At 46.3% G+C, this 16,070-nt stretch overlaps 1 protein-coding gene across 2 annotated transcripts in view; it reads left to right on the plus strand.

Moving 5' to 3' along the window:
• The first annotated feature begins 2,024 nt into the window (after positions 1-2,024).
• Positions 2,025-16,070, plus strand: part of ankrd6a (ankyrin repeat domain 6a) — a 65,739-nt gene continuing 51,693 nt past the window's right edge. For both annotated transcript variants that reach the window (XM_086128111.1, XM_086128112.1), the window contains exons 1-3: positions 2,025-2,170; positions 14,903-15,007; positions 15,103-15,201. In XM_086128111.1, coding sequence (XP_085984237.1) covers positions 2,159-2,170; positions 14,903-15,007; positions 15,103-15,201 — 216 coding nt within the window. In that variant the 5' untranslated portion in view covers positions 2,025-2,158. The remainder of the gene's footprint in view (positions 2,171-14,902; positions 15,008-15,102; positions 15,202-16,070) is intronic.

The raw sequence follows: 16,070 nt of genomic DNA on the forward strand, positions 1-16,070 counted from the left end.
CGCCTACTGCCCGAAGACAGCTGGGATAGGCTCCAGCACCCCCCATGACCCTCGTGAGGATCAAGCGGTTCGGAAAATGAATGAATGAATACATTTAAGTCTGATGTAATTTTATGTAAAGTATTAGCTGTGTGTGTTCAATGCACTACATGTTTGCACTATGGTTGGGAGAGAAAAGTAATTTCATCTGTGCTATATGTTATATAGAGAGCATATTTGACAATAAAAGCTGACTTGACTTATGGCATGTGTGTGTAAGTGCGTGTGTATGAGCGCCTGTACGGTAATGGGTCGATAGCAGGAGGTTGGTTGATCGAAAAATAGATCTTTGGTCAAAAAATTTTGGGCACCCCTGCTCTACAGGATGCACTGCAGGGGGAAAACACATTTAATCATGAAGGCTCATTGTGTTTTTGTAGCCAACTTCAGTCATTTTGATTGACAGCTAATATAGATACATCCAGCGTGTGTTGCTTTCATTATCAGGCTTTTAGTTTTTTGCTGATACTGTCTATTAAATATGGCCTTCTTTTTCTTGAAAATCATAGGCTCCTCTTCTGTCTCCTGGCTGGGCCTTTTCCTCTTCCCAAATAAAACTTCCAGAGACGTTTGTTTTTTACTCAACTTACTAGCTCCTGGGTTTCATTTTAGCGGTAACGTATCACGTGACCAAGAAGACCTGCGTCAAGAGTGACATACTGTAGACCAGGGGTGCCAAAACATTTTGGACTGAAGATCGATATTTTGATCAACCAACCTCCCGCGATTGACCCGTTACCGCGCACGCACATACACACACACGTCATGATGAGCAACAGCCTGACACGGAGGTATGCGACACACTTATGAAGCCTGTTAACTGTTGTACCTCACATGTACAGTTTTAAAGTGCTTCCCTCGGCCCTGTAGATTCCTATTCTTTTCCCGTGCCCTCAGTGAATTGTACACGAAACAAACTCTGAAAGAGAATAATGATAACGATAAAAGATGATGATGAAAGAGACTGATAGGATGATTCGGGTGCAGTGTACATTAACACAAAAATATATTACTAACATGCACAAAGGCACACAAATGGTTGTTTGTTTTTTTTTCTCCTCGACACCCCTTGCGATCGACTTGGGACCAGTCCGCGATCGACCGATCATTGTAATCGACGTAATGGCCACCCCTGATGTAGACGGATGTAACACAGAATCCGGTAATTATTCAGAATAAGACGTATTTCAAATTGCAAAATAAATAAAACGGAAGTTATATCTGTTATTTATTCTTTCTGTGCGGCCCGGTACCAAATGACCCATCGTCCGCAGCCCGCGACTTGGGGACAACTGCTGTAAAACACAATCAACACAATTTCCCATTGATTGTAATGGCTGCACTCTTTCATTAAAGAAACAAATCTCAATCTCTTCCCTTGGGTCAAAAAGTAGGTCACTGAGTTTATTTTGATTTACCAGTTTACAGTGGAAGTGGAAAAAGGAGATTCAAAGTTCCCATTGGCCATCTCTGATCATAATCCTAAAGGATGAAAAGCTTTTGAGAAAGAATCATCAAAGGCATTCAGCGTTAATAATCTGTGTGTGCGCGTGTGAGTGTATGCGTGTGTGTAAGCAAGCGTGTTCATGTTGTGAAGATGAACAATGAATCAGATGACACGTTTTTGTCATAATGGCAACACAGCTGAACTGAAGATGATTTTATGTTTTAACATGACAGTATCCAAGCATGGATTAAGTATTGGGTAGATGTACAGTACATGCAGTGTCCCAAATGCACTGCGCGTCTGTGTGTGTGTGTGTGTGTGTGTGTGCGTGCGTGCGCATGTGTGTACACACACACACACGCATGCGCACTGTGTGTGCGTGTGTGTGTGTGTGTCTCCCTCTCTCTTTCTTTCTCTCTCTCTCTCTCTCTCTCTCTCTCTCTCTCTCTCTCTCTCTCTCGCTCTCTCTCTCTCTCTGTCCCGCTAATCTGGAAGACACTACAACAGCTGGCATCCTTTCAGGACACTTTCACAGATGGAGTAGCCATTCAGATGTTGGTGCAACAGTATCATCCTCTTAGATAGTACAGCCACTCGCTCTTTGAAAGGTTTTGGGTGAAATTTTTTTGGATGCTCATTTTTTTCAACAGCCTGTGAAGAAGTCGGCAGCGTATGGAGGCTAGGGTAAAACAATTTTGAATCAAAAAAACGAAACACTGACTTCCAAAGTTGGCTTTGCAAACTGGTTCGATGCAGTTGTTTTTGTCAATTGTCTAAAAAATGTCAACAAAAACTTTGAAAAGCAATTCTATTGAACTGGTTGATAAGAAAACATGAAGTCAATGTTTCGTCAACCGCGTATTGTCTTTTATGCAAACTGCACACTCAGTATAATACAAATATATGATGTTTAACATTTTGACTTTTTTCTCTTGCCCTCAGTTGTTTTGGGTTGTATGCAATTGTGCAATGCATTAAGATTGCTTTTTTCTGTAATACAGTAATCACACGCTATAACGCGGTTCACCTTCCGTGGCTTCGCTGTTTCACGGATTTCTTTAGTGCAGTTTTTTAAATGCTTTTTTTTAAAAGAGTGAATTGTGTTCTGCATCCTGATTGGCTAAGGGACTGACTAACGTGAACTGTCTCCGCACCTCCCCTTTGTACAGCTTGCCAAATTTACCTTTGCAAATTTTTGGTCTTTGGTTTCATTGTATCACTGACGGATGCTGGTCTGTCAAGGAGGGGAAGCTCAATTTCGGCCTACATCATAAAATGTGTCCTTTTATTAATACGTGAATTCTACTGTCCGTTCCTTTTCAAAAATTGAAAAGGATGCCTTCACCATAAGATTGGTGATTGGCTCATTTCGCTATCAATCAAAAAGAGATTCAGCCTCGGAGAGATCATCCAATCATCATGCAGAAAAACTGAGCTTTCGGGCCAGCCTATAAACGTCCACTGTCCATAGGCTCCCAGAGATGCTGAGCGTCCAATGGGCGGGACAAAACCAGCATTTATCCAATGACTCCTCTCGTTTCGTTGCATTGGGACAACCTACACTGAACTCCCTAGACGCCCAGTGTCCGCACAGTCGACGCTCAGCGTCCACACAGTTTGAAGCACAGTGAAGCTGCGGGAATGAATGAGAAGAGAGTCGTGTGATAACCAGTAATAAGAAGCTGATTTAATTTGGGGATGCAACTGACTGCTAGGCCCTAAAACAGCTTTTGTTTTTAAATCTTGTGTGACAGAGATAGAGAGTAAAAGGTGGCCAGTGATCTGAAAATACAACAAAATGACAAGACATCCAAGTTTGAGGGAGCCTGACCATTAAGGGGCTATGTAACTGTTAAAATTGTGTGCCAAATCCCCTAAAAAGAACATTAATTTCTGGGATCGAGGCAAAAGCGTAGTGGCACTCATTCTGACCTTGTTAAAGGCGGTCTAGTACATGGTATTTCCTTCCACTGCTCTGCGGATGACGATCAAATCTCTGTCCCGCTGAGCAAAATACATGCTTTCTCATTGAGACCACTTTTATCCTGTCTGGAGGATATCATGACCTGGATGGCACTAAATTTCTTGAATTTTAATGACAAGAAGACAGAAGTGATAGTGTCTCTCAGTGGCCCTTGTACATGCCATTCTACGGACTTGGGCCCTCTGACTCCTTATTTTAAACTGGACAGTGATTTTAAATTGGAACGGCAAATTGGTGCTGTTGTGTAATCCAGCTTCTTTCATTTTAGGCAGCTGGCCTAAATTAAGCTTCTCCTTTCTCATGAACATTTTGAAACATGCTTTCATCACATCCCGGCTGGATTACTGTAATGCATTTTACTTTGGAGTCAGCCAATCCTTCATGAGGCATCTCCAGTTGGTCCAGAATGCTGCTGCTCGCCTCTTGACTGGTACACTTAAGAGGGAGCACATAACTCCTACTCTGGCATCCCTTCACTTTCTCATGATACATTTTTGAGTTCTTTTTATGATCTTATTTGTTTTCAATTCTTTAAATGGCCTCAATGAGGTCCTCCGCACCTCCGCACCTGCCTGGTGCCTCAGAGCTATGGACCAAACACTATTAGAGGTACCGAGAACGAAGCGGAGGCTTAAAGGGGATCGAGTCTTTTCCGTGGTTGGTGCCTCTCTTTAGAATGATTTCCCACTGAACATTCGGCAAGCCCCCTCGCTGCCCATCTTTCAAATTCGTCTCAAAGCTCATTTCTTTTCTTTGGCTTTTGAATAAGCATGAGACTTAATTTTTAGTTTTACTCTTTATGCAATTTCTTCTTTATTGTGCTGTTATTAATTTTGTTGTTGTATAAATTATTTTTGGTCTATGTACAGCACTTTGTATACAGCATTGGTTGTTTTGAAGTTCTCTGTAAATACAGGTGAGTTGAGATTTCTTTTTCCAGACCAACACACGTTTCCACATAAAATGGCACAGAATATGATATACGCGTTCCAAGAATAGCCAGGTTAATCTTAGATTTGTGAAAATAAAAATTTAGAACAACAAACTAACATAAGACTAGAGCTGTGAGCAGCTATGAGGGGACCTCGCAACCCTGGCCATGTTGTGGTACTGACAAATAGAAAATCAATAATCACGAAACACCTTTAGATAAGACACTCACACTTTGACAGTGAGGAGTTTGTTAAACCAAGACATTTGTAAAAGAGATTTTTTCCACCTAGTTTCAACCTGTGGATCTTTCGTGTGCGAGACAAACGTGAGAGCCACTACAATATGGAAACACGTGACCACATGCTTTTTCATATGAGGGCTGTCAACCCACCTAACTGATAGCATTGCCGGTGGTTTGGCGAGTAGGGCTTGTTGGAGGTTGGCGTTCATTGTTAGGTTAGTATAGTGGACAGTGTCTCCACCTGTCATGCGGACAACTGTGGTTCGATTTCCTGACGAGGACTTCGCTTTTATGAATTTTATTATGTTGGTGATTCAATCATTCATTCATTCATTCATCTTCCAATCCGCTTGATCCTCACTAGGGTCGCGGTTTCTGTGTCAGTGTCCCCCGCCTACAAGACATACATGTTCATGAGGCTGCAGAAGTAATAACAGATTGTCTCTTTCTGAACGCACATTATACCAAAAAAAAACAGTTATGCAAACAATAAGCTTTATATATTACGAAGGGAGTTATTGAATGCATGTGGAGGAAAAAAAGAGCCCATAGGCTTGGTGACACCACTGGGCTGAAGTTGGCCCGAAAAGGATCTCAACCGGCGATTCAGAGCGGCACGGTCTAAATACAAAATGCGAGTAGAGCACGCCCTGTCTAATTCAAACACGAAGAAGTTGTGGGACTTTATTCGCACCATGACAAACATGGACACTAGGAAGAGGCCCCTGTCGGCTCATGATGAAAAAGGGAGGGCAAGGGCACTGAATGATTTCTATATGCCTTTTGAAATTGACACTTCCAAAGAGTGTCATGAATTGCTGTGCAATCTGCAATACAATTTTAAAAACAGTGTGTTAATTGACCAAGCTATTGTTACGCGGATTTTTAAATCAGTGCGTGCCAACAAAGCTACCCAGTTAGCAAAGGCATCTGGCCCGGATTCGGCATGAAGCTGGCACAGCTGGCCTTGTGTCGGCACTGGCATAATGCATGTGGGCCGAACACGGCCCAGGAGTGGCAAAGGAGGCACTGGCTTGACTCTGGCAAACAAGATGTGGGCCAGTTGTGGAGTGAAGTATTTGGGCCAGAAATCAGTTTACAACTCCAGCCCATATATGGCCAGTCAGTATTGAGCCACGCTTAAATGGAGTTTCAGATTTTTTTTCGACACACAGCCTTGTTTTACAATTGCAGACCTATGCGTAATTCCATTCATCACACACACACACACACACACACACACACACACAACACACGCACACACGCGCGCACGCACACACATTTGCACACGCACGTCCGAATTCTTGTGCACACTCGCGAGTGCGCTCACACAAATTAAACGTGGTCAAGTAAGATTATGTTGAAGTCGACTGGCAGCGGCGAAAGAAGGTACAAGTACAAGTTTTGAATTTTCGTGTTTTTTGTTTTTTTTCCTCGTACGTACTTTAATATACAACAGTCAAGTATTGCTACACTCCGATACAGTAGGTGGTGATGCACCGCAAACGTTAGCTGCCACCCGCAAATTAAGAAGAAGAACAAGAACAAGAAAAAGAAGCAAGAAGAACAGTGCTCGCAGCCTCACGTGGTGGGATGCCTCCGAGTGGCGCGAGGGGGGAACGCCGGGGCTCTTGGGCCCCTGACGCGGTTAAATGCCCACCAGCCGGCGGTAAAGGAGGTGGGGTCTCACCGGAAGCTGAGGCGCCCAGTGCTTGCCCCGCCGGAATGGAGGGGAGTTGGAGTAGCCGCCCCACAACCCTCCTGAAACAATAATCAGGCGAGGGCCCTGCCGGGGCCCTCACTGGGTGTGAACCTCGCGAGGCACCAGCCGATTGCCCAGGAGGAGGAGGACGACAGCGCTCGCAGTTAACGACGATGCTTTTTGCCCACAGTTGCCCATGCACGCTCCGGTGAGACATCCAGAAAAGACGTGGTGAGTAAATTTATTTCATACTTAGCTTAACATTTGTTCTTTGTGACGGTGTACTGACAGTTACAATACGAAGACAATTCTGTCTAGAGTTTAGCCTGAATTTTGAAGGGCGCTAATAATGACGATTAGCATTAGCCCGATATGGGGGGGATGGGGGGGGGGGGATTATGTGCTCCAAACACAGATATAACTTCTTTATGGTGGCATAGGGAAATATTAAAAATATATTGTGCTCCAATTTAAGGGTTATTTACATGTATTTTTTTCTAAAATTGTCACCTGCTGTATCTAAATCGAGACTGAAGTGCACGAAATTCGAGAATAAACCGCTCAGCTACGTCACAGCCAAGCTGGGCATGAACCTGCTGCGTCACAATTTCCGTGTGCATGTGAGTTTCGTGAAAATGTAGGTGATTGAACAGTCAGACGTGCTGCCAAAAAAGAACTCTGTCTGCACTGAAATATCCATCCATCCATCCATCCATCTTCTACCGCTTATCCGGGGCCGGGTCGCGGGGGCAACAGCTTTAGCAGGGAAGCCCAGACTTCCCTCTCCCTAGCTACTTCTTCCAGCTCTCCCCGGGGGATCCCGAGGCGTTCCCAGGCCAGCTGGGTGACATAGTCACTCCAGCGTGTCCTGGGTCTTCCTCGGGGTCTCCTCCCGGTGGGACATGCCCGGAACACCTCACCAGGGAGGCGTTCAGGAGGCATCCGAATCAGATGCCCAAGCCACCTCATCTGGCTCCTCTCGATGTGGAGGAGAAGCGGCTCGACTCTGAGCCCCTCCCGGATGACCGAGCTTCTCACCTTATCTCTAAGGGAGAGCCCGGACACCCTGCGGAGAAAACTCATTTCGGCCGCTTGTATCCGGGATCTCGTTCTTTCGGTCACGACCCATAGCTCGTGACCATAGATGAGGGTTGGAACGTAGATCGACCGGTAAATTGAGAGCTTCGCCCTTTGGCTCAGCTCCTTCTTCACCACGACAGACCGATACAACGTCCGCATCACAGCAGACGCTGCACCGATCCGCCTGTCGATCTCTCGCTCCCTCCTGCCCTCACTCGTGAACAAGACCCCAAGATACTTAAACTCCTCCACTTGGGGCAAGATCTCTCCCCCGACCCGGAGGGGGCACTCCACCCTTTTCCGACTGAGGACCATGGTTTCAGATTTGGAGGTGCTGATTTTCATCCCAACCGCTTCACACTCGGCTGCGAAACGCTCCAGTGAGAGTTGGAGAGCCCCGTTTGAAGGAGCCAACAGCACCACATCATCTGCAAAAAGCAGGGATGCAATACTGAGGCCACCAAAACGGACGCCCTCAACGCTTCGGCTGCGCCTAGAAATTCTGTCCATAAAGATTATGAACAGAATCGGCGACAAAGGGCAGCCTTGGCGGAGTCCTACCCTCACTGGAAACGATTCCGACTTACTGCCGGCAATGCGAACCAAACTCTGACATCGGTGGTATAGTGACCGAATAGCCCGTATCAGGGGGTTCGGTACCCCATACCCACGAAGCACCCCCCACAGAACTCCCCGAGGGACACGGTCAAACGCCTTCTCCAAGTCCACAAAACACATGTAGACTGGTTGGGCGAATTCCCACATACCCTCGAGGACCCTGCTAAGGGTGTAGAGCTGGTCCACTGTTCCACGGCCGGGACGAAAACCACACTGCTCCTCCTCAATCTGAGGCTCGACTTCCTGACGGACCCTCCTCTCCAGCACCCCTGAATAGACCTTACCAGGGAGGCTGAGGAGTGTGATCCCTCTGTAGTTGGAACACACCCTCCGGTCCCCCTTTTTAAAAAGAGGGACTACCACCCCGGTCTGCCAATCCAGAGGCACTCTCCCCGTTGACCACGCGATGTTGCAGAGGCGTGTCAACCAGGACAGCCCCACAACATCCAGAGCCTTGAGGAACTCCGGGCGGATCTCATCCACCCCTGGGGCCCTGCCACCGAGGAGCTTTTTAACCACATCGGTGACTTCAACCACAGAGATAGGAGAGCCCACCTCAGGGTCCTCAGACTCTGCTTCCTCCAAGGAAGACGTGTTGGTGGAGTTGAGGAGGTCTTCGAAGTACTCTGCCCACCGGTTCACAACGTCCCGAGTCGAAGTCAGCAGTGCCCCATCCCCACTGTACACAGTGTTAGTGGTGCACTGCTTCCCCCTCCTGAGACGTCGGATGGTGGACCAGAATTTCCTCGAAGCCGTCCGGAAGTCGGCTTCCATGGCCTCACCGAACTCTTCCCACGCTCGGGTTTTTGCCTCGGCGACCACCGAAGCTGCGTTCCGCTTGGCCAGTCGATACCCGTCAGCTGCCTCTGGGGTCCCACAGGCCATAAAGGCTCGATAGGACTCCTTCTTCAGCTTGACGGCATCCCTTACTGCTGGTGTCCACCAGCGAGTAGGGGGGTTGCCGCCACGACAGGCACCACCTTACGGCCACAACTCAGATTGGCCGCCTCAACAATAGAGGCACGGAACATGGTCCACTCGGACTCAATGTCCCCCGTCTCCCCCGGAACATGGGAAAAGTTCTGTCGGAGGTGGGAGTTGAAACTCCTTCTGACAGGGGATTCCGCCAGACGCTCCCAACAAACCCTCACAATACGTTTGGGTCTGCCAGGAAGGACCGGCATCTTCCCCCACCATCGGAGCCTACTCACCACCAGGTGGTGATCAGTTGACAGCTCCGCCCCTCTCTTCACCCGAGTGTCCAAAACATGCGGCCGCAAATCCGACGATACAACCACAAGGTCGATCATCGAACTACGGCCCAGGGTGTCCTGGTGCCAAGTGCACATATGGACACCCTTATGTTTGAACAAGGTGTTCGTTATGGACAGTCCGTGACGAGCACAGAAGTCCAATAACAAAACACCACTCGAGTTCTGATCGGGGGGGCCGTTCCTCCCAATCACGCCCCTCCAGGTCTCACTGTCATTGCCCACGTGAGCATTGAAGTCCCCCAGCAGAACAAGGGAGTCCTCTCCAGCACACCCTCCAAGGACTCCAAAAAGGGTGGGTATGCTGAGCTGCCGTTTGGTGCATATGCACAAACAACAGTCAGGACCCGTCCCCCCACCCGAAGGCGGAGGGAAGCAACCCTCTCGTCTACCGGTGTGAACCCCAATGTACAGGCACTGAGCCGGGGGGCAATGAGTATGCCCACACCTGCTCTGCGCCTCTCACCATGAGCAACTCCAGAGTGGAAGAGAGTCCAACCCCTCTCGAGAGAACTAGTACCAGAACCCAGGCTGTGTGTGGAGGCAAGTCCGACTATATCCAGTCGGAACTTCTCTACCTCACACACCAGCTCGGGCTCCTTCCCTGCCAGAGAGGTGACATTCCATGTCCCAAGAGCTAGCTTCTGCAGCCGAGGATCGGACCGCCAGGGTCCCCGCCTTTGGCTGCCGCCCAGCTCGCATTGCACCCGACCCCTTTGACCCCTCCCACGGGTGGTGAGACCATGAGAAGGGGGACCCACGTTGCCTCTTCGGGCTGAGCCCGGCCGGGCCCCATGGGTGTAGGCCCGGCCACCAGGTGCTCGCCAACGAGCCCCACCTCCAGGCCTGGCTCCAGAGGGGGGCCCCGGTGACCCGCGTCCGGGCAAGGGAAACTGAGTGCCATCGATTTTATCTATCATAAGGGGCTTTGTGAGCCGTGCTTTGTCTGGTCCCTCACCTAGGACCTGTTTGCCATGGGTGACCCTGCCAGGGGCATAAAGCCCCAGACAACTTAGCTCCTAGGATCATTGGGACACACAAACCCCTCCACCACGGTAAGGTGACGGCTCACGGAGGGGCACTGAAATACAATGAAATTAATTTGGATTCAGTTTGCTGCGATACAAACCGGATACTTCATACTTGACCATAAAGTTAATTTAAAACGTATTACCTCAGTTCAAAAACAAAATCTGACGTTGAAATGAAAAGTTTTGTATTTGTAAGACTGAATATGAAAATAAACAGAATTTAATTTTCAGTGAGTATCTGTCAGGTTTATCCAATTTGACACTAAGAAATAAAACACAAGGAGGAGACAGGAGACTCAATTCTGGTACCAGGAGGGAACGAGGAGAAGCGTTCGGTTTCAGTTCTCGGCATGTCACCCTAACGATCTCCTCCTTCACCCCCTCATTTATTGGGAAAGCTACTACATAGGTGTGTCCAACCTAAAGGGTGGGGGCTGTTGAACACACACTGAACTTGTTTGACTATGTGTGTGTATGTGAGTGTAAATTACGTACATGTGTGCAATTGTTACAAAAACATCACGTTGCAGCTGGTGTTGATGGCTCCATTCACCTTGCTCACTGTTTAGTCTTAACATTTATCTCTTCCCAAACACGTCCTCGGAAAGGTGGTTGCGTCCCTAAACTTCCACACAGTGCACTGAGCATTCTTGAGTATAAATGTGAGTATATAATGGATAAAAAGGATTATAAATGTGAGTACATTGTGATTAATATATATAATGATTAAGAAGCATTATATCTTTATTAAAAGCATAAGCGTTCTTCTTTGCAAGCATAATCAATTTATCATTGCAGGCATAAGCGTTCTTCATTGCGAGCATAATCAACCAATCAATCACTCAATATCAATATAACATTAATGATAAGCGAATGTATGATAACTAAAAATAATCACCCTATCAGTATCAAATACAGTTTCAAAGAAAAAAAAGTCTATCCTTTCAAATTCAGATTGTACAATTCAGATTCAGTTATTCAATATGATTCAGAGTAAAATATACAAATCCATCCATTATCCAAGCCATTCAATTCATATCAATCAAATTCAGTATAAACTATTTAAAAGTTATTCGTGTTTCGTTTTTGGTGGCAAATATTCCGCCCCACAGTGTCACACCTAGTTTAAGAAATTTCAAGGGTTATTTTTACTGATCATTCATTGGTCATGACATGTACAAATGTTTGTTTTCCTAACACACTGTCCATCCTTGTTTTCTTACAGTTCTTACAACTGCTGTGAGACCTAACAGCCTAACATCTTGGGCCTCAGACCAGGAAATTTATGTCACAATCAAAAGATGGATACATCTGGCTCCTGATTGGAATGGTGACAGGAAGGAGAGCATGAGAAAAAAAGAGGACATGGAGAGTGCAACAATTTGATGGATAGAAAAATGCCGTTCAACAGTAAGCTGCATTCCAATTTGGACTTTGTGTTCACTGTTAAATAAAGAAAAGTGCATTTTTCCAGTGTATGTGGAGTTACATGTGAGGTTCACAAATTATGGCAATAAACATATTTTTATAACAGACGTTTTTGAGACTTTTTTAAAAATGTCTGTCAAATATGGCTCATGAAAGATGTGGCTTAGTTAAGGTTGAATTAAGGCTGATATCAAGAACCTGTTCTGGCCCAGCGTAGGGCCGGAGTAGGGCCAAATATGGTTATACAATGCGGCTCAGATCTGGGCCTAATGCGGCCCACATCATGGATGCCAGACGTGGGCCACTGCAGGACCGTCATTCATTGAGGTATGTGGGCCGAGTGTACGTGCCGTGTCTGCCCCAGAGCTGGGCCAGACCAATTTTGCTGACTAGGTACTGGACCAGACAATTTGTCTGCTTATTTTTTTTTAAAACTTTTGCTGAGGAACTAACACCGGCCTGGCATCCTCTCTTGCAGCTGTCTATACAGACAGAAATGTCGGAGCTCTGGAGGAAATAGGTTACCATTCCGGTCCCCTAAAAAACCCTGTCCACAGGATGACAACGACCTCCAATGTGATGAAAGGGTTAGAGAAGATCATTGTAGAGAAAATATGCATGGAGGTGCAACCTGCAATAAATCAATATCAATTTGCCAACACTAAAAATCATAGTACCAGTGATGCCGTGTTTACTATCCTGCACTTTCTTTTGAGGCATCTTGAGAGTAGGGGGGCGGGCATATGCCAGACTGCTATTTGTGGACTTTAGCTCATGCAACCCCCCTAGGGTTGCAGGAGCTCACCTTTACTGTTCACCCTATTTACAAATGACTGTGTTAGCTCCCAACCAAATCAGTATGTCGTAAAATTTTCAGACGAGTGACTCTGGCATTAGTAGCCACTGTGACAGGATTGACACATTTGTTGGCTGGTGTCATGAGCACTACCTAAGGATAAGAGACCATAGCCCCATCTCTATAAATGGCGCGGATATCATGCAGGTCTCCTCTTACAAATACTTGGGAATTTACATCAATAGCAGTTTTAACTGGCAGACACACATATCAAACGTCTGCTCGAGGATCCATCAGCGCCTTCACTTCTTGCGGCGTCTGACAATATTTTGAGTTGGCAGAAGCATTGTTAATCTTCCTTCTACAGAGTGACCATTGAGTCAGTCTTGTGCTTTGGAATAACCAGTTGGTTTGGGAACCTAACTGTTAAATCAAAAGCTCAGATAACCAGCTTGGTTAAAACAGCAGGGAAGGTAATGGGGCAGCCCCCACCCCCTGCTCCCCAGGACATATATGTCCAGTCCGTTTTTCAACAGGCCAACAGCATTTTAGAGAATCCTTCCCATGGGCTACACTCCCAATTCGAGCTCCTAAACTCTGGAAGGAGGCATCGTGAAGGACACTGGAATGTCTCCGAATTGTTTGTTATTTAGTCCTTTGTTTTGTGTTCACAAGACACCCCCCCACACACATACACACACACAATTTCTGTTTTGGTGTATTGTTTTCGCTTTTCTTAGTGTCTTTGAAGTAATCGTTAATTTACATTTTTCCGGAGGAGGTCGTTGAACGCCTCTCGAGCCTAACGGAAGATGAGAAGGCCGGCAGAGACGTGTCTGTATTTGCTTGAGTCTTAAACGAATTAATAAAGTGTATGTTTTTAAAAAACCAACACGACAGCTCTCTTTATTTCGGAGCTGCAACAATCGGACTCCTCTCTGCAAAATAACCCGATCTAAAAACATTCGTACCGCAGGCTATCAGCTTAGTTAAACAATTAGAGGGAGGCAGATAGACAAGCAGGAGGACATGAGGGCAGTCTGCGGCATGCATATATTTGTCCTGTACTGCATGTATTGTCCAATGTATGTTGTGTATTGTATGCATGCAGTGGCACGGAGGGCCTGTCCTCTGAGAGAAGTTTTCCCCAGGGAGACCAAATAAATTCAAATTTCAATTCAAATTTTTACTCTCAAGGTGCCGCTCCAAGTTTTCCAAGAATAGTATAAACAGTATTTCACTTATGATAGTAATCATTGGTCATGATTAGAATCTTTGGATGACTCAAACATAGGATCGAGAAATGAATGTACAGAAGGCTAAGCTTCATTACATATATGGCTTGGGCCATCCATCTCACATGATGTTTTGGTCCTGGTTGTGTAAACTTGCATTTCGGAACAGTTCACCCAGCCACCAAGATGGTGCGATCCTTTTTATCAGCCCTGATTGTCTTTGAAAATCCATCCATCCATCCATTTTCCGAACCGCTTAATCCTCACTATGGTCGCGGGGGGTGCTGGAGCCTATCCCAGCCGTTTTCGGGCAGTAGGCGGGGGACACCCTGAACCATTTGCCAGCCAATCGCAGGGCACACAGAGACGAACAACCAAGCGCGCTCACACTCACACCTAGGGACAATTTAGTGTGTTCAATCAGCCTGCCATGCATGTTTTTGGAACGTGGGAGGAAACCGGAGTACCCGGAGAAAACCCACGCAGGCCCGGGGAGAACATGCAAACTCCACACAGGGAGGCCAGAGCTGGAATTGAACCCGGTACCTCCGCACTGTGAAGTCGACGTGCTAACCACTGGACTACCGGGCCACCCAGTCATTGAAAATGACACATGTAATTTGTGGTGACTTGTATTTCATCATCGTCTGACCGTGCATTTCTGTCCTGGCGCTGCTCCGCCATAGCGTCTATTTCTACTAAAGGGCTTGGTATAGGCGTCCTTTTAAGTTTTTCCACTAAAGAACAATAATCATGGGTTGTTGTTGGTGTAGTCAGATGCTTCGTAGAGTGAGTTGTTTCACTGTGCGATGATGATCAATGGATAAATGCGGGGCTTTATCCTGCCCATCGGATGTTCAGTGTGCATGCGGGGTCCAAGGGGCTTCTGCATGATGTTTGGATAATTGGTCTGAGGCGGGAAAAAAATGAGCTTCCCCTCATTTTTTTCTTTCAGGGTCAAGAAGCGAAAAGGTTACAGCACATCCAGTCTCAATACATTTATCCCTATTGTATATGATTTGCAATGCTGTATATTTAAAGATACATGTCATGATGTTTAGGAGAAAAGTGTATTAACTCTCTCACATTTCTGACAGTTGCCAAGCCACCAGACAGCATTGCATCGAGCTGCCATCTTGGGAAATAGTGATGCCATTTCTGCTCTCATTCAAGGTGGCTGTGCACTAGACCTACAGAACAGAGTGAGTTATAGACATTCCCACAACAAGAAACACATGAATTCAGACGACTGCACATACTTTATGTCCAACCAAATCATTTTCTGGATTTCTTTGAGGATGGCAACACTGCTCTGCATGAGGTGTCGTGGCATGGTTTCCTTCAGTGTGTGAAACTGCTGGTCAAGGCTGGTGCGAATGTACACATCAAGAATAAGGTATGATCAGGAATATATAATAGTTGTATCAATATATTTAAACTGCTGTGTGAAATTATTCCATTCATCCATTTTCTTCCATTTATCCTGTTCAGAGGTCACGGGTGAACTGGGCCCTATCCCAGCTATTCCATTCAATGACGGGGCACTTACAATATAGGCAAACAAAAATTTACACTCACACAAATGAGCAAATGAGTCATGACTTTGGTCTTCACTTCACGAAGCCTGTCCTGGGTGTGGGCTCACTATAATGTTTTGGAGGAGTGCTGAAACTCCAGGAGAGGTCTTCACCAAAGGCCACATTAATCACAAATGGGGTAACATCACCAAACTTCACGTTTCAATAGGGGCTCTGGCTGAAGGAGCTGCCCAGTGCTGTCAGGTTGGCCTGGTGGGGGTGGGAGGGTGTGTCCATCATAGCTGTTAGCTTAGCTAGCATCCTCCTGTATACAGCCACACCCCCTCATCCCATTTATTGGTGAGATCATGAGCGGAGCCATACAAAATTTGTCCATCAAAATCATTGTGCATACATTGGTAATATTGTCAAAAGACAGGGATCAATCAGTCCCAAAATATTTGTAGCTATCACTACTTATACCCACTTCAACCTCTGAAAATATCCCAACGATTAGCCTTTCCATGGCTCACTTATGGGGACCCCTTTAAATTGTTAAGGGTTTTGCGAGGTGCCACTTTGTCCTTAGGAACCTTGAGTGCTCCAGAAATTATTTTGTAAACTTGACCAGATCTGTCCCGTGCCACAATTCTCAAGTCTCTGAGCTCTTCAGACAGCTCCTTTGACATTCTGATTCTCATTTCCTCTGACATACAGTACACTGTGAGGTGTAAGGTCTTGGTGTGTG

This window comes from Hippocampus guttulatus, chromosome 13, assembly GCF_054856545.1.
Source record: "Hippocampus guttulatus isolate MCC_2025c chromosome 13, RoL_Hgut_1.0, whole genome shotgun sequence".
NCBI lineage: Eukaryota > Metazoa > Chordata > Actinopteri > Syngnathiformes > Syngnathidae > Hippocampus > Hippocampus guttulatus.